The following is a 20,818-nucleotide window of genomic DNA, read 5'->3' on the forward strand; positions in this document are numbered from 1 at the left end:
GGAGAAGATGAGAATCGAAATTGTACTCTTTGGATTGTGCCAGGACAAATTTATTAAAGTATTCTTCCTTTAATGCACTTTGAAAAAATGAAAAGCTTATAAAAGACCCACTAGTATAGTAGTTCGAAGTAATTGTTCCCTCATAAAATGTCTTGAGTTCGAATTTTATCATTCAGTAGTATGTGTGAATTTAGTTTTTTATCTGAAAAACTGAAAAGCCCCGCATAATTTAAAAACAACTATTTTTGCTCTTAAGCCAATAATTAAAAAAAAAGAAGTTAAAAAGGAACTTGACTTGTGAATTAGAGGTCCGAAGTTCGAATACCATTAATATTTTACGACATCTTGGTGGTTGTATGCGTATGCGTGAAAAGGTAAAAAAACAAAAGAATGAGTAAAGTGAGATATCATAGGAGCAGTCTAGTTCTCTTATAAGGCTTGATCGGCGGACCACTCTATATAGATATAGTCATATACATTTTCCATATACTCATATTTTTTCCTTAAATTTCTTCGAAGCTTTCTCTATAAGAACACAACTCAAACCTCTCTCGCTCCGTCACCTTTTTTCTCTTTTTCCCAAACCTGTACGGCCAAAATCCGAAAAAAAGCGCCTAATTATCAAATCAATTAAACAAAAATGCCGGTGGCGGTAATTACGGCGTCGTTTCTGCGGCGGTGACACGTCGGCGTTTGGTGGTGGGGTTTTCTTTTTTTGAAAAAATAAATGGGTTCGAGTCCGGCGGGGAGCGGTGGCGGTGGTGGTTCCGGTGGTAGTGTTGTCGGCGGGGGCGGCGGCGGTGCTGTGGGTGGTTGTACCAATGGTACAAGCAATAACAGCTGCTGCAACGTGAGCCTCAAGTGTAGGTGTAGATGGAGGTGTTTAATGTCCTCGGGGTTCGTTTTCTTCTTGGGCTGCTTCGTGTTGTTCGGATCAGTGGCCACGCTCTACGTCTGGTTCGCTTTCACGCCCTATTATGCTCGTACGGCCTTGTCGTCTTCCTCCATGCTTGGTTGTCAGGAGGACAATGAAGGTTCCTGGTCTGTCGGTGTTTTCTTCGGTGACTCTCCTTTTTCCCTCAAACCCATTGAAGCTGTAAGATTCTTAATTTCTTTAATTTTGTAATTTTTTACTGTCTGGGTGTGTGTGTTTTGTGTTTTTCTAATATGGGTATTTTTCGAATTTTATTTATTTTTAGTTTAGTTTTTGGGTTATGGTAGGTTTGCCTAGGATTTTTCAATTAGGTTTGTTTTGATTTTGACATGTTCGGGATGAAATTGGCTTTGCTGAAAATTATTATAATTTATATTTATTCCACAGTAAATTATTATAATTTTCTTTTGTTTTCTTGGAGGAAAAGTTTTTCTTCAAGCAAACTGCGCTGTTTAACTTAAATTTTTCTTCTATGGGTTGTTCTTTTATTGTTTGGTTACTTTTTTAGGGTTTTAATTTCTTTTAAAAAATAAAATAAAATAAAATTTGTGAGCTGGGTAGTGTATCTGTTAAATTGTGGATTTTGGGTGACTTTGAATTTTGAAAATGGTTTGGAATTCGGTGTAGATGAATGTATGGAGGGACAAAACTGCGGCGTGGCCAGTAGCCAACCCAGTTGTGACTTGTGCTTCAGTTTCTGATGCTGGTTTTCCAAGTAATTTTGTTGCTGATCCTTTCCTTTATGTCCAGGTAATTTCTCTGGTCTCTATTCAAATTTCTTAGTTTTTACAGTTCTGTAATCTAATTGATTGCATGTCAATATTCGAAGGACCAATTTAATGTACTATAGCAAAGGCACTTGAAATTTCATGGCTTGTACGTTTATAACCCTGAGTGAATTGTAATAGCAGAGTATTTATGGTCATGTTTCTGATAAAACCTTCAGGACTACATGGTTTCATGCTTAAATCTCAAGGGGAGATGGTAGGATATTATCATGTTTCCTTGGAGTGGGAGGTAAAGGGCTGGACTCGGTGTTTGATACACTTAAGTTTGAAGGTTTCAATTATATTTTTCTTTTCTTATTAGCAACAGTGGTAACAAGTTTAAGTGAATTTAAGCAAGTGGGTGAGAATAGCATAATGATGGCATTACTGATGTTATCCGAAGTTTCAATTGTTAGGTAATACTTTGAATTGATCATTAGCAGTAACATAGCTGAAGGAAATGTTGGTGACAGAGGCAATCAGGATTAGATTGAGTTATGCCTTACCTCATTGTTCTGACGGACGTTGATGGTCTTCTAATTTAGTATGCCAATATATAAATTGGAAAGGTTTATAGTGTTCCAATTTATGTGCATGGCTGTTAGTAATTGAAAAGATATATATTTTTTGGTTCTAGGTTGAGAAAGGATCACTTGTATTAATGGTTCAGTAGGATGACACTGATAATATTTAGTGTATATGAATCTGGAAAGCATGGACATGACGATGAGGGTGAATTAGTGAGTGTTATTTCCTTGTACCTTATAATTTTTAAAATTTTGAGAAATTGTTTTACCTTGCTATAATCTGATTCTTATGGCTATTCTCACTTTAAACAATAACCATAATGGATGCAGTAAACCTTTCTCATGTTCAAACTTAAGCTGTTGTGATTCTCTGTACTAGAAGTGGCTGTCTTTTTACATTTGGATTACTTGTCTGCAGAAATCATCTTTATGCGCTTAGTGTCAGTGTCTATGTAATAAGCATAACCCCTTTTTCATTGCTCATTGGTTGCAATCTTATTGCACGTTGTGAATATCATTGCTCTTGTTCAAAACACCCTGTTGTTGGATGCTGGCTAGATTTATGCTATCATTTGTCCTTCTGTAAGCTTGTGTCATAGGCACTTCTTGCAGAATGATAGTTTCTCTTATAATTTATTCTTCTGAAAGCACTGAAATTCTTTGCCATCTCTGATTCCGAACTGCTGGTGTGTTGAGGCGAATATGTTTTTTCTTCTCATTCTTTTTTATTTTCTCTTTTTATATATTGGTTCTTGTTATCCTTAGTAAAATGCTAGTTGATTGCTACTATCAAGGTCAATCTTAAAGTTCATATTTCTCTAAATTTGTTGACTATATATGGTTTATATATGTTTGTTGAACAGTTGTAGTAGAGGAGATATATTTCATTTTACGATACTGTCTCCTGTGCAGGAATTTTATTGGGGTCAAATCTCCTGTGTAGGATATTAAGTGCATGATTTAGTGTCAAACTTCATTCATGCACCATTTGATGTTGTGCTATTATTATGTTTGGATGGTTCGTCTTTCTCTAGCTAGGCATGATTTTGATAAATACTCTTAGGTAGTGGGAGAGTCCTTCTCTGTTGCTGACATGGTATTCCTTTTCTTCTCTGGATTCTTGTGGTGAAAACTTGACTTTGTTTTTTTCTCAATAGATTGTTTTGATAGTGGTATCACCGAAATTTTCTGGTTGCTGGATATAGATACATTCCAGGAACTTGATAATATAAGGCCCTGTGTGTATTCTGATAGTGCTTAGCCCGGGACCACCACTAGTTGAAAACATTGCTGGAATTATCATGTTATTGATATTTTTATTACATAGAATGCAGTTGCCATGAAAGGGACAACCAATATAAGTTGTTGTCAAGCTTTTCCTCATTGTACTGGCCTTGTGTTTTATCCCTTCTCTTTTCAAACCTCAATACAAATAGTAGATGTTTCTACTTGATTGTACCAAGGCTCCATTTGATTTGGAGGAAAATATTTTCCAAGAAAAATGATTTCCTTCATGGAAAAGGCATTCTCTATTATTTGATAAATTGAAATTGACTATATTTTATTTGGGAAGTTGGTTTGAAATTGACAATAAAGACAGGAATTATAGTAGTGGGGGCGGTGGGGTGGCGGTAGGGCTGCCATGAATGGATTTTCTGTCATTGGCCAAACAGTCAACACTGGTCAATGTCAGTCACTTTCTATCTCTTCAAATTTGTATCATCCTAAGGCCACCATAACTATACCCAGGCACCCATCACTGTGCTGTCCTACATCAGTTATTTAATGATTTTTTAACAATTTTTCCTGTTGGCCATGAAGTGATTTTCTGTTGGCCTAGTTGTTTACCAGGTCGTAAACACAAGAAAATCCAGAAATCATTTTCCAGAGATATGAAATGTTGTGTGTTTATTCAACCGGACTACAATTCTCCCAGGTGATGGGCATTTTGGAGACTGTTATCACTGCCATTGGCTCTCCGTGCATTTGTGTACTTGTGCATGCATACCCTTTGAATGAGTGTTTACTTTGCAGATGTATATGCCAATATCTTCACACTGCATGTCTTAACGTGCTAAATGTTGTAGCTTAGAATTACTTGATGACACTATTCAATATTTCGGCTTCTTGTTTCAGGGAGATTTTTACTTGCGATTGTATATTCCAATATGATATTGGCAATATTCCTGTAATGTCTTAACGTGTCAACTGTTGTGGTTTTTCTTAGAACTACTTGATCGCATTATTCAATATCTTGGCGTCTTGTTTCAGGGAGATATTTTTTACTTGTTCTATGAAACCAAGAATTCAATCACCATGCAAGGAGATATAGGGGTTTCAAAAAGTACCGATAAGGGAGCAACATGGCAGCAATTGGGCATTGCCTTGGATGAAGATTGGCATCTCTCTTATCCATATGTCTTCAACTACCTTGGCCAAGTAAGATCCAATTTCTTTTTGCATGCACACCAACCCAATTGATTCCATCACCAGGGCGAATGGAAGCAAAGACACATAAAAAATATTTCTGCACAATTTGTCATGCATCTTTTGGTCAAGTTGCAGCATTCAGGGACACATGTCTGGGTTGATTGCAGACACAAAAACCACTGATAATCTAATTTTCGAGGGTAAATTTTATATCTATTGCATAACTTCTTTCTTCTTCTTTCTTACAGATATATATGATGCCTGAGAGCAGTATGAAAGGAGAGCTTCGTCTGTACCGAGCAATCAATTTTCCAATGCAATGGACTCTGGAAAAAGTGATCATGAAAAAGCCTTTTGTTGATTCCTTCATAATAAATTATAATGGAGCTTATTGGCTTTTTGGTTCAGATCACAGTGGATTTGGTACCAGAAAAAATGGACAGTTGGAAATCTGGTATAGCAGCTCACCTCTTGGTCCTTGGAAACCACACAAAAAGAACCCTGTATATAATGTTGATAAGAGCTTTGGGGCTCGAAATGGAGGCAGACCATTTTTCTACAATGGGAATCTTTATCGTTTTGGTCAAGACTGTGCTGAAACATATGGGAGAAGAGTGCGCACCTTCAAGGTGGAAGTTCTTACCAAAGATGAATACAAAGAAGTTGAAGTCTCCTTAGGCTTAATAGAGCCAAGTAAGGGGCGCAATGCTTGGAATGGTGCTCGCCATCATCATCTTGATGTGCAGCAGCTGAATACTGGTGAGTGGATTGGAGTGATGGATGGAGACCGGGTACCTTCCGGAGATTCAGTTCGGAGGTTTATTCTTGGCAGTGCTTCAGTTGCGATTGTTGCTGTACTTGTTATATTACTGGGAGTACTACTTGGAGCTGTGAAGTGCCTAATTCCCCTCAATTGGTGCACTTACAACTCAGGTAAGAGGAGTGATGCATTCTTGGCCTGGGAAAGGTCACATTTGTTTTCTTCGAAAGTGAGACGGTTTTGCAGCCGCTTGAACAGAGAAGTTTCATTCTTCAGAGGCCGGATTAAACCTAATACCTGCGCTGGACGACTGGTTCTTGCTATACTTTTGGCATGTGGAGTCGCAGCTATGTGCACAGGGGTTAAATATATATATGGTGGCAGCGGTGCAGAAGAAGCTTACCCATTGAAAGGTCACTACTCAGAGTTCACCTTATTAACAATGACCTATGATGCTCGTCTTTGGAATTTGAAAATGTATGTTAAACACTATTCTAGATGTTCCTCAGTGCGAGAAATCGTTGTGGTGTGGAACAAGGGAATACCTCCTAAAGTAAGTGATTTTGACTCCACAGTGCCAGTTAGGATCAGAGTAGAGAAACAAAACTCACTTAATAATCGGTTCAAGATGGATTCTTTGATAAAGACACGAGCTGTTCTGGAGCTTGATGACGACATTATGATGACTTGCAATGATATTGAGCGGGGGTTCAGGATATGGCGTCAACACCCAGATCGTATTGTGGGTTTCTACCCCCGGCTAATTGATGGAAGCCCATTGAAGTATAGAGGTGAGAAATTTGCCCGGACTCATAAAGGTTACAACATGATTCTCACAGGGGCGGCTTTCCTTGATAGTCAAGTAGCTTTCAAGAGGTATTGGGGTGAAGAAGCCCACCAAGCTAGGGAAGTGGTGGACAAGTATTTCAACTGCGAGGACGTGCTGATGAATTACTTGTATGCAAATGCAAGCTCATCTAAGACTGTGGAGTATGTGAGGCCAGCATGGGCAATCGATACGTCCAAGTTATCTGGTGCTGCAATCAGCCGAAATACACAAGTTCACTACCATATAAGGAGCAACTGCCTCCTGAAGTTTTCTGACATGTATGGAAGTTTGGCCGGGCGCAAGTGGGAATTTGATGGCCGGAAGGATGGTTGGGATGTATAGCCAGGCAGGTAGAGTAGCTAGTCGCTTATCAACTCCAGAATTTGTTAATCCTTCTCTCTTCCTGTAGTGAACTTTTAGTGATTTCTTTTTATACTCCTTTCCCTCCCTAGTCCCCTGTGAATTTCCTGTCGGGGAATTTAGTTTTTCAATATATTAGAATTTTGGTCAGTAAGATGTACATTGTTATTTTTTTGGTATTTCTAATGTGTTGGTGGAAATTGATCTGGCTTAGTTTCTATTCCTCTTGATTTTGGACGCCCCATGGAAATTTTGAATTTTATTGCCAAAAATATGGTATGTTATTATATCCCCAGACTAAATCATGCATAAGATATTATCTATTATGATTGTAATAATGTTATGACATATAAATGAAACAACAACCTAGCTCTCATTTAGTTTTTCTTCCCCTAATGTTGGAAGAGGTCCAAGTTCAAAAAACCCCCTTCGCCGTTGATTAAAGAAAAAAAAAATTAAATTAAATGTTCTGTAGTTTATGAGGAAGCTAATATGCTTAGGGAAGTTTCTCAGTTAAAATCCTTGACCTAAGCTTGAAACACAAATTGTAAGCTCAATACAGAAGTTAAGCAAGCTTAAAAGCTGGGGCCATTTTCATGATTAAGGCTTGGAATGTGGTGGTTGAATAGAGTATGGAGGATGAGACTTAGAATTTTGCATGACTGTTCACAGCAGCTCAAGAAATGGTTTTCTTGTTTGATGAAGGTTGGGGTTTTGCCCTGTCATGGTGGCTTAATTTATAGAGGCTGAAGGCTCCTTTAGTTCTCAAACTCTAGCTGTTGACACTTCACTTCTCCCCATTTCAAGAGGGGTTTTGATTTTTCTTTTTGGGTCCCAACAGAGAGATTATCAGGAGCTAGCATAACTGAAAGCCGATAAGCATAAGACTTAAGTGGGGAATTTGCAGGTCCGTCTTCAAGCTCAAGATGCTTGCGACTCGACAGAGGAGCTTCGCCTGAAGGAAGACGTTTCTCGTCTCAAAGATCTCCCAGCTCAAGCTGAATCTCGCGCAGAGAAGACTTTGAAGCTTCAAGAGGATCCTTCCAACTCCAAGCAGCTCGAGTTAGAGAAAAAAGACACAGAACTTGGGCAGGAGCAAGATTTCACGACTACAAACTTCACACCGTTACTTTGAAGCTTCAAGAGGATCCTTCCAACTCCAAGCAGCTCGAGTTAGAGAAAAAAGACACAGAACTTGGGCAGGAGCAAGATTTCACGACTACAAACTTCACACCGTTACTTTGAAGCTTCAAGAGGATCCTTCCAACTCCAAGCAGCTCGAGTTAGAGAAAAAAGACACAGAACTTGGGCAGGAGCAAGATTTCACGACTACAAACTTCACACCGTTAAAGCTATTTGTCAAAGTTACAATGAACGACTTGACTCTAACATCAGGGGATGCCTATAACAGCGGATATTTGGATGGACATAAGCACAACTCTACTTGTGCAAGCTAACTGCGAGGGCTTAGCCTCTCCCTTGAACATAGATTTTATTTGTTTTAACTTTGCTAATTTTTCACCAACGGGGTCTAGTTCACTGGAAATATACTTGTATTTACAAAGAAATAATGAAGCCAAATTTGTATTCACCTTTTGAAGATGATTTGTGAATTTGAAATGGCCCCCAGACCATTAGTTTGGAGGGTCTAAATAGTTGACAGAAAAACAAACTAAAAAACCCAAAAGAGAAAATTGACTACTCTTCTGCCTCCACCTTGCTATTTCTCCAATTTCACTCTCAAGAGTACATGAACTCCCAAGAATTATGGGTCCAAGCTTATGGCAGACTCAAATCATGCAAATCAATAAGCACAACACAGCTCAAACAACTCCACGCATTTATCATCAAAACAAGGCCTCTCCCTCTCCCAACCCAACACCTCATGTATCCAAAACTCACTTCTTCAACTGAAAAAAACTTCACTCACATTCTCTCCTTCTTAAACCACTTGGAAAAACCGGACCTCTGCCTCAGCCTCTACAATGCCATCATTCAAGGCCTCCCTTCAAACCCCAACAACAAAGCAAGCTCGCTTCGTCAGGTGTTGGAATTACTCAAACATATGCTTGTCAATGGCCTCCTTCCTGATAACTACACTGTGCCCTCGGTTCTCAAGGCATGCGCGCAGTCGCGTGCCCTGAGAGAAGGCCAGCAAATGCACACCTATGCTATCAAGACAGGGCTTGTTTTGTCCAATGTGTATGTGAAGAACACTCTTATGAGGCTTTATGCTGTTTGTGGGGTTATAAATTGTGTCCGCAACTTGTTTGATGAAGGTCCTCAACGAGACTTGGTGTCATGGACTACGCTTATTCAGGGTTATGTTAAAATGGGGTTGCCCAGAGAAGGCGTGGAAGCATTCTTTGATATGTGTGATGCCAAAATGATGGCAGATGAGATGACATTGGTCATTGTTCTCTCTGCTTGCTCTAAATTGGGAGACTTGAACTTGGGGAGGAAGATAAATGAATACATATATGCTAATGGGGTCTACCGAGATGTTTTTATAGGAAATGCTCTGGTTGATATGTACTTGAAGTGTGGAGATGCTGATTTTGCATATAAGGTGTTTAACGAGATGCCTGTGAGAAATGTGGTTTCTTGGAATTCAATGATATCAGGTTTGGCACATCAAGGGAAATTTAAGGAAGCATTGGATGTGTTCCGGGAGATGCAAAGAATAGGTCTTGACCCAGATGATGTTACTTTAGTTGGTGTTTTGAATTCGTGCTCGAATCTTGGAGTGCTCGAGTTGGGAGAGTGGGTACATGCTTATGTTGATAGAAATCGGATTGAGGCAGATGGGTTTATAGGGAATGCACTCGTGGATATGTATGCTAAGTGTGGAAGCATAGACCAAGCCTTTAGAGTTTTTCAGGGCATGAAACGTAGAGATGTATATTCCTATACTGCCATGATTGTCGGATTAGCTATGCATGGGGAAGTTGAGATGGCATTGGATATATTTGCTGAGATGCCTAGAATGGGCATCGAACCAGATGAGGTGACATTTATAGGAGTCCTGGCAGCATGTAGTCATGGAGGACTTGTTGCAGAGGGTCATAAATATTTTAGTGATATGTCAAGTGTGTACAGGCTCAGACCTAAGACAGAGCATTACGGCTGCATGGTTGACCTTTTAGGCCGGGCTGGGTTAATTAACGAGGCAGAGGAGTTTGTTAAAACCATGCCAATTGAGCCTGATGCCTTTGTCTGGGGGGCCCTATTGGGAGCTTGTAGGATCCATGGGAAAGTAGAGCTTGCTGAAAGTGTAATGAAAAAACTATTGAAGGTAGAGCCAGAGAGAGATGGTGCATATGTGCTCATGTCAAACATTTATTCTTCTGCAAATAGATGGAAGGATGCAGTGAAGTTGAGAAGGGTAATGAAAGGCAAGAACATGAAGAAAACTCCTGGTTGTAGTTCAATTGAACTTGATGGTGTTGTTCATGAATTTAAAAAGGGTGACAAATCACATAAAAGAAGTAAAGACATATACAAATTGCTGGATGAGATTATGAGCCACGTAAAGAACCATGAGCTATTGGCACATTGAACTACATTGTTTTGAGACATATCAACAGAAAATCGTCCCGGTGGGTTGAGAACGAAAAGGGTTTGTAGTTTGCACACATTTCTGCTGGCAAAATCAACTTTATCTTTTGGTTCAACATCATGCTTTTTGAGGATTTATTGCATATTCCGGGAGGTAAGCAAGACAACCAAGTTTAATAATTTTTGTCAACCTACTGGGTAATTTATGTAAAGAATTTTATCTTGTAAACTATTAACTACACTCCCTAATCCACACAAAATTTAATTAGTCTACTGTACTATATGATCTATGTTTGCTTATGCAGAAGCTGCTTTTGTCTTCTATGTGCATGATCACATGACAAACCTGGGTGCCTATTTTGCCTCGTTTTAACAAATATCTCAACTTCTAGGTATTTCAAAATGCATGTAGACTGTCTGGAATTTGTTAATTTGCAAAAGAGGATGTTTCATTTTGATTGCCTTCTTTTGAGGCTTCAAACACATAATCATACTATCCATCCAGTGCTTAAGCTTTTTGTATTGTTTTCATGGCTGCCAAGTCCGCTAACTTTCTACACTAGTGGGAAAACTTAGGCTTGGTCCATCAACTTAAAGGAATATGGGCGGCGTCAGCCATCGATGCATTGTTGAACTCAAGTGCATTAATGGCTCACAGTCCCAACGTGCACGTAGACGACTGATGCGAGCACTCATCTCTACTTAATGGTGTTTTTGGTAGAGTCAGCCCCAGAACTCTAGACCATTGACTCCAGCATGTAGTTGCATCATAACCTCGACATCACGAGACACTGAGATTTGCGTATGTTACAAATAAGCAGCAATTCTTTTACTGAGATATATAGGCTTTGTATATTCAAAGCAAATCCCATTACCATAAGTTCAATGAACTTCTTTATTCGAGTTTTAGTTTCAAATAAGTTCTAGCTTTCTTTGGTTGAAATTAAAAGATGTGATAACAAGTTATCATTACCCTGGAAATGTGCCTATGGTTACCACTGCAAAAACTTACAGGTCCTTGTATATATTTTTATTATAAAAAGCCCAATTTTATTGGGGTTATGGAGTGGGATGGCGTACACGCATACCTTAGTTGCTAAGACAGAAGACAGTGGAAGGTAGGGAATTATAGAACCCCACAACTAGCTTGCCTCCTAGAAAGTGTATAGTTTGATGCCTGCAGAATTGGCTTTGAACACTATTATTAACTTATCCGACATTGCCAAATCAAAAGAAACCTGTTTCACTACCGTAAGCTTTGGAAACTATAATAATTATAACTTATAAGGCAGTTCTCTGTAACTACTACATCCGCCAAAAATCTGCCCAATTTCATTCCTTTCCGTTAACAAACATCCACTCATTAAAATATTCTAGTAATCTTTTTCAATCAAACTTTGTTGGGTTTTTCTCTTCATTTTCGTTTTTCGGGTTGTTCGGATGCTTTTCCTTGTTATCCAATTCAAGATCAAAGTAGTTTACTGCTGGATCTCCACATTAGTCAACATGTTTTAGACGTCTACAATACCCTGTTCGGATTCTTGGGTGCTTAAAGTGAAGGGGGATATGCAATACAAATGAGAAAACTTACATGAAACCGATTTATGCAATCTTTCTTTCTATCTCTCTCATCACGTGATAGGTTAACTGAACGAGTTATAGCCAAGTTTTTCTCCTGCAAAGGGCAACATCATAGCCACATAACTAGGAAACAAGGCACCCCTTGAGCTACAAAGAAATCAACATGAAATTTTAGATTATTTCCATGCTTTTTCAAATTTAAAGAAATTCATCTTATTAAGTAATTGAAGAAATTGTTTTCGGTGGTTTTTGAAGGCTCCAACAGTTGAACCAGTAAGCATATGGTCAGGGTACTATATGGGCTGAAAGAGGGAGGACTGAGTCATATCAGTACCTGCCCTTTAGCATTTGCCTTGGCAGTTTTGGCTTGTACTATTCTATCCCGAACATATCGTCCAACTTTACAGTGGAGCAGCAGGGTTTGTCTTGTACTATTCTGGTATTCTGCTATACTTGTCTAAATCCATATGCAGCAAAAACTTTAAAAGAAATTTTAAAAGAACAAAATTTCTGCTGCTATTCATAACAAAACTGATTTTTTTTTTTGGTAATGTTTTTGGACTAAAGATTTCATGTTTCTGGACGGAAAACTAACAGAATGAGTTTTATAAAAACAATTTAAAACCTCATGAGGCGTTAGTATAATTTCTGTTACGTTAAGAAAAAGTGGATGTTAATATTAATAATTATTAAAGTTTTCCTTTTGTTTTCTCCTAAAAAAACTTATTAAAGTTTGGTTAAGCGATGAAAACAATGACCAAATCAGTAATTTCAAGAGAATGTCCATCAACTTCTTCTTTCTTCTTTTTAACAAACTCTACAATCCACTTTTTCATGAGGGATAAGATTTTTGTGATTACAATTGTGAAGGTTTGTGTATTTTATGCCTTCAAACTCAAAACGCCACTTCATAATTTGACCTAACACAATACACTTTACAACCAAAATTGATGATTTGAACGAATTTGAAGTCTTTTTAATTTTTTTGGGGTTAATGAGGAACACCTTATTTCCTCATCAATTACATGAACTTTAGACAAATTCAAACTAGTCAACGGGTATAGCTCAATGAAAAAGAGTCTTGACTTACAGATTAATAGTCTCAACTTTGAACTCTCAAGACTGATAGTGTGTGTGAGAACACCATGACACCTAAACTATCGATTGTATTAAAAAAAGAAAAAAAGAAGACAAATCCAAACTAAGAAATGAAAAGGATAAAAAATAAATTTTGGTAACCAAAGAAAAAGAAGTAATTAAGGAAGATTGAGAGGGGTGAAAGTGCAAAATCACACGGGCAGAATCAAGAATTTCAGTATACAAAGGAGGTTGTACATGGCCGGGCCCCCAGCTGTGCTGCTGTGGCAAATGGAAAAAATCTCAGTGATGAGAGAGAAAGAGAGCACAAAACAAAGCCACTCACTCTTCCTTTAGCTCTTGATTTTGTGAAAACAAAGCTGCCCTGGTTTGGGGCTCTGCCAGTCTCATAGTTTTCAACATGAAAAAAATACAGTTTTTCTAAACACATATGCTTCTTGTTTGGTTTAAATATAACTCTTTCCTTCAAAGTTAAAAGAGTAATGCTATATATACCTGCCACATTTTAGTATCACATATTGGTATGGTTATGTGTCGTAGTTTTATTTGCTGTTTGCATTATTTTGTTTATATATTCACTAAATGAGCATATTTTGTAGATGATATTTTTGTGTGTCTCGTGATAATCTTCAGACAGTGCGCCAATTTCATAGATGATATTTTTGTTTCAATTATATTCGTGTTTAAATTACGAATGAACTTCTTTATTATATCATTTTATACGATGGTCTTTCATTCGTTATGAATGAAGCAATCTTTTAATAATAAAAATAAAGCTCTCCAAATCCAGATCTATTAAATGCAACCCTTGATAATTTATGCTTTACAATCCAGATATACTACAGAAGCTATTTATTTAATTTATGGAAATTAAATAAAAATTTCTCTCTTATTGTAAAATGCCAAACGGTTGCAATGGTTAGTTTGGGGTGGCGGTTTGCATGGAGAGAGGTGAGGAGTGGGGTCCACACAAACTGTAACTACTTATTGTATAAAAAATACAGCTCCTACCTAAACTCACTCTTGAAGAATAACCACAATTTGCGTGTATTCCCCATACTCCAATCTCACCAGGTAGTGCTAATCTTACCACCACTCCTACATAAATTTTGGTACATCTATTGGTAATTTCATTAATTACTTTGGCAAAAAATGGTTTCATTAAATCCATAATAAAAACATATGTAGGTTAGAAACGTTGATCAGGGTTTTGTGCCCGTCTCCTTACACCCAGGTTTAAAACGGGTACGATACAGAGAGATTTGAGGGTTTTTATTTTATTTTATTGTAAATACCACGAGGTGTCCCCACACTCAAAGAGTGTGATTAATTCCCCACACTCGAAGAGTGTGATTAATCCTCACTTGGGGTTCGACTTATCCCTGACCACAAAGTGCTTCCAACGGGTTTCGAACCATTACCATTGATTTTTCCAAAGCAAGTTTAATTTTTGGAGGAGGATTGTGAATGTGAGTTAAATACTTTACCAGTTGAAGTTAGAAGTATTCATTATTTCTTACATTTAGCATATGCACTTATGTTTGCAAATGGTAAAAATCTCAACGGTTTCTGATTGAAAAAGATGAAGGGATGAAAAGAAACAAAAAAAGAAGGAAAAGGGATCAAGAAACGTTTATTAGGCGTTTGAGGCTTTGTGAATGAAGTTTTTTGGGACCAAAAAAGGGTGAGACAAAAGTTTGTTTGGGTCTCATTGTTCAATTTTTGTCTTAACCAAAACGTAGAAAAATGGATATTAACCATTCTGATTTATCGGTTTTGATATTTTCAACGTTTCAAATTCAAAATATTATCATTTGTAATTCATTTCGCTCGTTTGTTTTGGGATATAATTTTATTTGAATAATTAAAATGATGTTCAAAACAATTTTTGAGTACTAAACATCTCATTTTCTCATCAATTACAATTTCTTATATAGATAAATCTTTAAAGTCGCCACATTTTTGTCATAACCATCAAAGGAAATAAGAAGGGGAAAGAAGTAATTAATGAAGGATTGGGGGGTGAAACTGCAAAATCTGGCGGGCAGAATCAAGAAATTTAGAATAGGGAGATTGTGAGTGGGCCCTACTGATCCCAGCTGTGCTGCTGTGGCCAATTGGAAAATCTCATTGAGTCTCAGAGAGAAATAAGAGAGAGAGAGAGAGGCAGCAGAGAAGAACAAAGAAACAATTCTCTCTCTCACTCTTTCTCAGATGTATACAGTTTCAGTCCCTTCTCCTACCACCCTCCATTCTCTCTCTTCTCTGTCTCTCTCTACCAGTACTTGACTTTGTGAAAACAAAGCTTTTCTGATACAGAAGGTTAAGAGCTTTGTATTTGTGGGACTAATTAAGCCTTCATTTTTAAGCTTTTTTTTTTCTTTTCATCTTCATGTGCTTGTGTTAAATTCTGATAATTTGGTTTATGTGAAAATGCTGCAGAGAGACAAAGCAGACCCATAAAAGGCAAAAGGCTCCAGAAGACAAATTAAAGACTGGTCCAAAAATGTATGAGGATACAGTAGGCTGCAACTTTGACCAAAACTCCATGCCAGAATCAGCAGAAAGTGTCCTCAACCTCAACCCTCTTCCCCTACCACCTCCACCACAAGTTCTCATGCCTTCTCCCTCAGAAACCCACAACAACAACAACAGCAGCTTTGCTGTTGCAGAAAACTTGAGACTCTCCATGGAAGAGCTCTCCTACCCTCATCAACAAGATCATCATGCTGCCATGGAAATTGAGCTCCAAAATGAACTTGGGTTCAATCCATACAGCACCAATACTGACCAGAACAACAACAGCAGCCATTTGGTTTCCTTTGAGCAGCAAACCAATTGGGACAATATTCATGGTGTCCATGATCAGATGCAGCAACAATTGCAAGATGGTGCTAATGGTGCATACCCACCTACACCTGACCTTCTCAACCTTTTCAGCTTACCTAGATGCTCACCCTCCTCTGTTCTCCAAAACTCGTCCATTACCTTCACAAACCCCAACCCGAAAAGCTCGAATTTTCCGAACACTTTGGGGTTCCTCGGAGATGTCCATGGTGGGATTGACACCCCGCCAGGGACAGCGAGTTCGGTTCTCTATGACCCACTTTTCCATTTGAACCTGCCTCCACAGCCACCATTGTTCAGGGAATTGCTTCAGTCCTTGCCACATGGATACAGCTTGCCAGGCTCAAGAAATGGGTCATTGTTTACTAGTGGTGGGGAAGAGGGAGAGGGGATTGGAGGAGGGGTTTACTCAGATGGGATTAATAATGGGAGGCAATTTGAGAATGGGGTGTTGGAGTTCTCCAGAGAAATGGGTTCTATTGGAAGAGGAAGAGACGTCAAAGGGACCAAACACTTTGCCACTGAGAAGCACAGGAGAGTCCAGTTGAATGGCAAGTACACTGCCTTGAAGGATTTGCTTCCACACCCAACGAAGGTATATACTTCAAATTCAAAATTTCACATCCTATCACTGCAAAAATATATGCTACTGAATTTGATTAAATTTCACGAAAAAATGCATATTAGTTGTTTTGAAGTTTTAATTGGGTAATGATTTCATGAATCAGTGTATGACATTTTGATATCCAAGTTACTGGCTTGGTAGTTTCCCAAGTTCTCGTCTTTTTTTTTTTGGCTGGATGGTCATTTATTTTGCTGAACTAATGTTTGCCTTTTGGTCTTTGGGGAACAATTAATTGGAGGAAAGAGTGATAGAGCATCAATTGTGGGAGAGGCAATTGATTACATAAAGGAGCTTCTGAGGACGGTGGAAGAGCTGAAATTGCTGGTGGAGAAGAAAAGGTGTGGGAGAGAGAGGAGCAAGAGGCGCAGGACTGAACAAGATGGTGGTGCTGGAGATGATGAGAGCTGCAACATGAAGCCTCTTGGTGACCCTCATGACCAGTATGGCTCTCTGAGGAGCTCATGGCTTCAGAGGAAATCCAAGGACACTGAGGTCGATATCCGCATTATCGATGATGAAGTTACCATCAAACTGGTTCAGAGGAAGAAGATCAATCTGTTGCTGTATGTGTCCAGGCTTCTTGATGAGCTGCAGCTTGATCTGCATCATGTTGCTGGTGGACACATTGGCAATTCCTACAGCTTCTTGTTCAACACCAAGGTTGGTAGTCTGCAATTTGTCCCAGTTTGTTTTTCTTTCATACAAGTGGTGTGGTTTTTAATTAATTATGGTTAATTTTGTTTTAAATCTACAGATGTATGAAGGGTCATCTTTGTATGCAAGCGCTATAGCCCAAAAGCTCATTGAGGTTCTGGACAAACAATATGCAGCAGTTCTACCAACCAACAGTTTTTAGGGAGGCATGAGTTATTTTAATAGATACTTTCTCTGTTGTTGATCTTACCATATGATGCTGAATTTTAAAAGTAGACAATAAACTTGGTGTGACAGAAGCGTGAAATAGAACATATAGGACTTATATATTTTCTGGGTTTGCATGGTTTTGATAATTAGTCACTCTAATATGGCTTGAGCACAATTACACTACGCAGTTATATGTGCCTGTAGTTAATTACCTATAGAGATGGAGGTTTAAACTTGAGAACATTGATCTTCAAGTCGAGACTCTTTTTCCACTTGGGCTTGACCTCGTTGCCAAACAAATCCCTATCATTTATTGGCTAAAAAAGTACTCAGAATACGTGCCTATAGTTAATTGCCTATAGTTGGTTACCTATACAAATATTATGAAAGTCTGGCTCATAAGACCGACCCATTTGAGTTCACGGAAACTCAGTCCAGCCCACCCATCAAAGTCTGGCTGACAGGCCCACCAATAAAAAAAAATATATGTATATAATTGTGGTTTGGGTGGTTTGGTCACTGGTTTCTTTTGGTTAATAATATTTGCCCATATGTCGAAGCCCAGTTGTTTCAAACCGCAGCTAGCCGCCTGCATTCTCTATGTTGTCTCTCACTAATTTGCATGCATCACTTGTGCTCTCTGAGAAGAACGCTCCGCCGCACGGGTCTCCCTCTCATTATCTGTGTTTCGAATTAATTGATGTTGTTTAGATATTAATATCTAAATTAATAAACCAAGCACATATGAGGAGATATAAATGTTATTTAGATATTAATAAATCCCTATTGGTACATTGGCAAGTGATGTTAATATTTTCTTGACGAATAAAATTCCTATCGGTTTTTTGAATACAAGCGAGTAGATTTCTTATACACGATTAAGGTGCCATGGAGATGGAAGTTTGAACTTGAGACCGTTGGTCTTCAAGTCAAGGCTCTTTTTCCACTCGGGCTTGACCTCGTTGCCAAACAAATCCCTATCATTTATTTGCTAAAAAAGTACTCAGAATACGTGGGTCTGCTTTATACCATAAAAAGCTCATGAAATATGAACTAGAAAGCTGCTTTTGATTTTATAAGAACAAAACAGAAAACAAAAAAATCCCTTTTGGTAACTAATGATATTTTTTCGGTGCAGCCAAACGAAGTATTCAAACATTTCATGAAAATGTTTGAATATCTTGGCACATTTTATGAAAATGTAGCATAGATTACAAGTTATACGAGTATGAAAGGAATTAAACGCACAACAAGACCATTTCGCATTGTTGTGCACATACATTTTACAATTTCAGTTCGGTAATCTGCGTAAAAGGGAGAGCAACTGAGAAGCGAAAAATATCTTCACTTCCTAAAGATAGGCCTGCATCATTTTGCACAGGAAACAATTTTAAGCTATGATATTCTTTTACAGGAAAAAAGAAATAAGCAAGGGAGAATTTTGGATAAAGTCATTCAAAATTTAATTCCATGGCACAACCTAACATTAGAAGCCTCAAAACTTGGTATCTAACTGTCAGGTTAGCTACCAACACTGGTATGAGATAAGAATACCATGAAGTTTTTACAAAACCGTTAGCCGAATGCACGAAGCTATGCTCATACAAGAAAACATAACCTAAATATCCTAATACATGGGGATGGGGTTGATTTGGTTCCATTACAAGATATCATAATAATTAACTACTAACAGCAGTTCAGAGAACAACAACTGTATAAACAAGCAAGGCCTCATACCGCAACAAAGTACACAGAACCAACAGTATACACCAAAACCAAAACTACACAGGCAAAACTAAACATCCCCGACAATACAACTTGGAAGATGCCAACTGCTAGAAAATCCTATGCAGAGAACTCGATACATTTTCCAGCGATCGAATATGCCAGTAGCCTGCATAGACTAAATAATCTTCAGATTTAATTGGACCATTCTCTTATATGGAAGTTTTTGGTAATCAAAGAATCTGATATATATACTCAAACTCTATGATATTCACTTGGAGCTATAACAGTCCAACCAGTAGGTGAGATCCAAACATTCAACTATCAAAAAAATTGGCATTGCATATTTAATAATATTTAGATATTAATGAATACTACGCAGGAAACAACAGGTAAGTACTATAAAACAAAATTTCCCCAAGTCATAAGATCACAAGATCAGTCCACAAGCTATCATTCAGCATACCATCAATGATTTTGTAGAAGTTGCACTTAATAGAAATTCTACAAAAAGAAACAAAACAAAAAATTGCAAAATTGATTTAAATTATGAAAAGAAAAATGTAATTCAGCAAAGAAACAAAAAGAACTTGATCGGGTTGCAAAATCATACTAATATTTTTCTTTGCTACTAGAGTGTATCCTGTGAAGGAATCAATCTATTTCATGGTACTACTTCTATACCTAGGTTATTGGGGAGTGTTGACTCTGTACAACTATAAACCATAGATAAAAGACGATGGATTTTCAGATAACAACATTATGCACAGCTTACTCAAGCATAAAATGAAGAACACCATGAATAAAAATGATTCTAAACTACCAAAATTTCACAATCCCAATATGATCCGTATATAACCAGTTTTCCAATACATTATCCTTCTGATTAGCAGCACAAGATGGCCAGACCTCAATCAAGATTATAGTCACTATTGTAGTACTATTACAAACCCCGCACTCATATGTTCTTCAAAAATTAACTCACAATTCCTCTGAGTACCGGAACGGCCCCAAATTTAGCTCAACATGTTCTACTTAAGCACTCCCACAATTCTTGAAAGCAACTTACCTTATAAATAAGCAAGTTATATGCTTCGACCAAAAAAGGAAGCAAATTATATGCAGAAACACATAAGAAGCACTTTCCAAACAATCAAAAAGCAACCACCTCCTGCAATTTGAGGACTTAACCCAACTGGGTTACATTCAAAATTGCAGCACAACTAACAAATTACTCAACCACTGAATGTGTGTAAAAATTTTAAACATTAACGCAGCTAGGAAGCGATTTCCCTAAAAACAGAAGACATTCTGAACCAAAACACATGATAACCATTCGCCAAAAAATCGTAAACACATGGACTTTGAAGAACAAAACCCAACTGGTTCACCTTCTAACCTTCTAAATCTGTGAAGAGGAACCAGAAAAAGCGACTTACTCATTGGATGTACTTGGGTATTTCTCCTTTCCTTAAGAGGGAAAGAGAGTAGTGAGCAGCATCAATCAGGTCATCAATGTTGTGCAGGGACCTCTCCTCAGACGCCACGATGAAGATTGCGCGCGCCTCAGCTTTCTTGGCCAGCCGTGCTGCCAAATTCAGAGGCAAATCCGGTGAGTTGAGGCTTCTCAGAATTTGGCGATACAGTGAGAGAACGCGTCCTCTGTTTCTTGCCAAGTCCTCTGCCGTTGCCCATATCAGACCCTTTCCCATTTCTCACTGCCCAGATTTCAAAGCCGTCAAATGCTTTGAGCTTTTTACTTCCCTATGCCGGGCCGAGCCAGCCTAAAGCCTAGACTGGGCCGGATCTGTCCTTTGTTTTTTATCTAAGTTGGGCTGGGCTGGGCTTATTAAAATCTGGATTTCTATTCGATCTCTTAATCTTGAATGATTTAATATTATATACATGAGACT

At 38.2% G+C, this 20,818-nt stretch overlaps 3 protein-coding genes and 1 pseudogene across 7 annotated transcripts; 3 read left to right on the forward strand and 1 right to left on the reverse strand.

The window, feature by feature from the left end:
• The first annotated feature begins 364 nt into the window (after positions 1 to 364).
• LOC103319196 (glycosyltransferase family protein 47) lies at positions 365 to 6,820 on the forward strand. Its single transcript, XM_008220720.3, has 4 exons — positions 365 to 1,096; positions 1,562 to 1,684; positions 4,500 to 4,667; positions 4,907 to 6,820. The coding sequence occupies exons 1-4, from the start codon at positions 728 to 730 to the stop codon at positions 6,587 to 6,589; spliced, it is 2,343 nt and encodes a 780-aa protein (XP_008218942.1). The 5' UTR covers positions 365 to 727; the 3' UTR covers positions 6,590 to 6,820.
• A 1,397-nt stretch (positions 6,821 to 8,217) lies between these two features.
• On the forward strand, positions 8,218 to 10,446 carry LOC103319197 (pentatricopeptide repeat-containing protein At1g08070, chloroplastic pseudogene; annotated as a pseudogene). The gene has a single exon (XR_016126844.1). The product of XR_016126844.1 is annotated as a pentatricopeptide repeat-containing protein At1g08070, chloroplastic pseudogene (transcript).
• Positions 10,447 to 14,984: 4,538 nt separating this feature from the next.
• On the forward strand, positions 14,985 to 17,299 carry LOC103319252 (transcription factor bHLH91-like). The gene is made up of 4 exons (XM_089053666.1): positions 14,985 to 15,166; positions 15,287 to 16,286; positions 16,560 to 16,976; positions 17,071 to 17,299. Exons 2-4 carry the CDS (start codon positions 15,351 to 15,353, stop codon positions 17,170 to 17,172), a joined length of 1,455 nt encoding a protein of 484 aa, XP_088909792.1. The 5' UTR covers positions 14,985 to 15,166; positions 15,287 to 15,350; the 3' UTR covers positions 17,173 to 17,299.
• Positions 17,300 to 18,229: 930 nt separating this feature from the next.
• Positions 18,230 to 20,653, reverse strand: LOC103319253 (COMPLEX 1 LYR-like protein). 4 transcript variants are annotated; one of them, XM_089053687.1, is made up of 2 exons: positions 20,305 to 20,653; positions 18,230 to 18,543 (listed from the first exon to the last, which is right to left on the reverse strand). In XM_089053687.1, the coding sequence occupies exon 1, from the start codon at positions 20,615 to 20,617 to the stop codon at positions 20,345 to 20,347; it is 273 nt and encodes a 90-aa protein (XP_088909813.1). In that variant the 5' UTR covers positions 20,618 to 20,653; the 3' UTR covers positions 18,230 to 18,543; positions 20,305 to 20,344. The 4 variants fall into 4 exon arrangements, with proteins under 4 accessions (XP_088909813.1, XP_088909811.1, XP_088909814.1 ...); XM_089053685.1 differs by having other exon boundaries at positions 20,345 to 20,650; XM_089053688.1 differs by lacking the exon at positions 18,230 to 18,543 and adding an exon at positions 18,841 to 19,083 and having other exon boundaries at positions 20,345 to 20,653.
• Between the last annotated feature and the right edge of the window lie 165 nt (positions 20,654 to 20,818).

The sequence above is a fragment of the Prunus mume genome, linkage group LG5 (assembly GCF_029339155.1).
Source record: "Prunus mume cultivar Tortuosa linkage group LG5, ASM2933915v1, whole genome shotgun sequence".
In the NCBI taxonomy this organism is placed as follows: Eukaryota; Viridiplantae; Streptophyta; class Magnoliopsida; order Rosales; family Rosaceae; genus Prunus; species Prunus mume.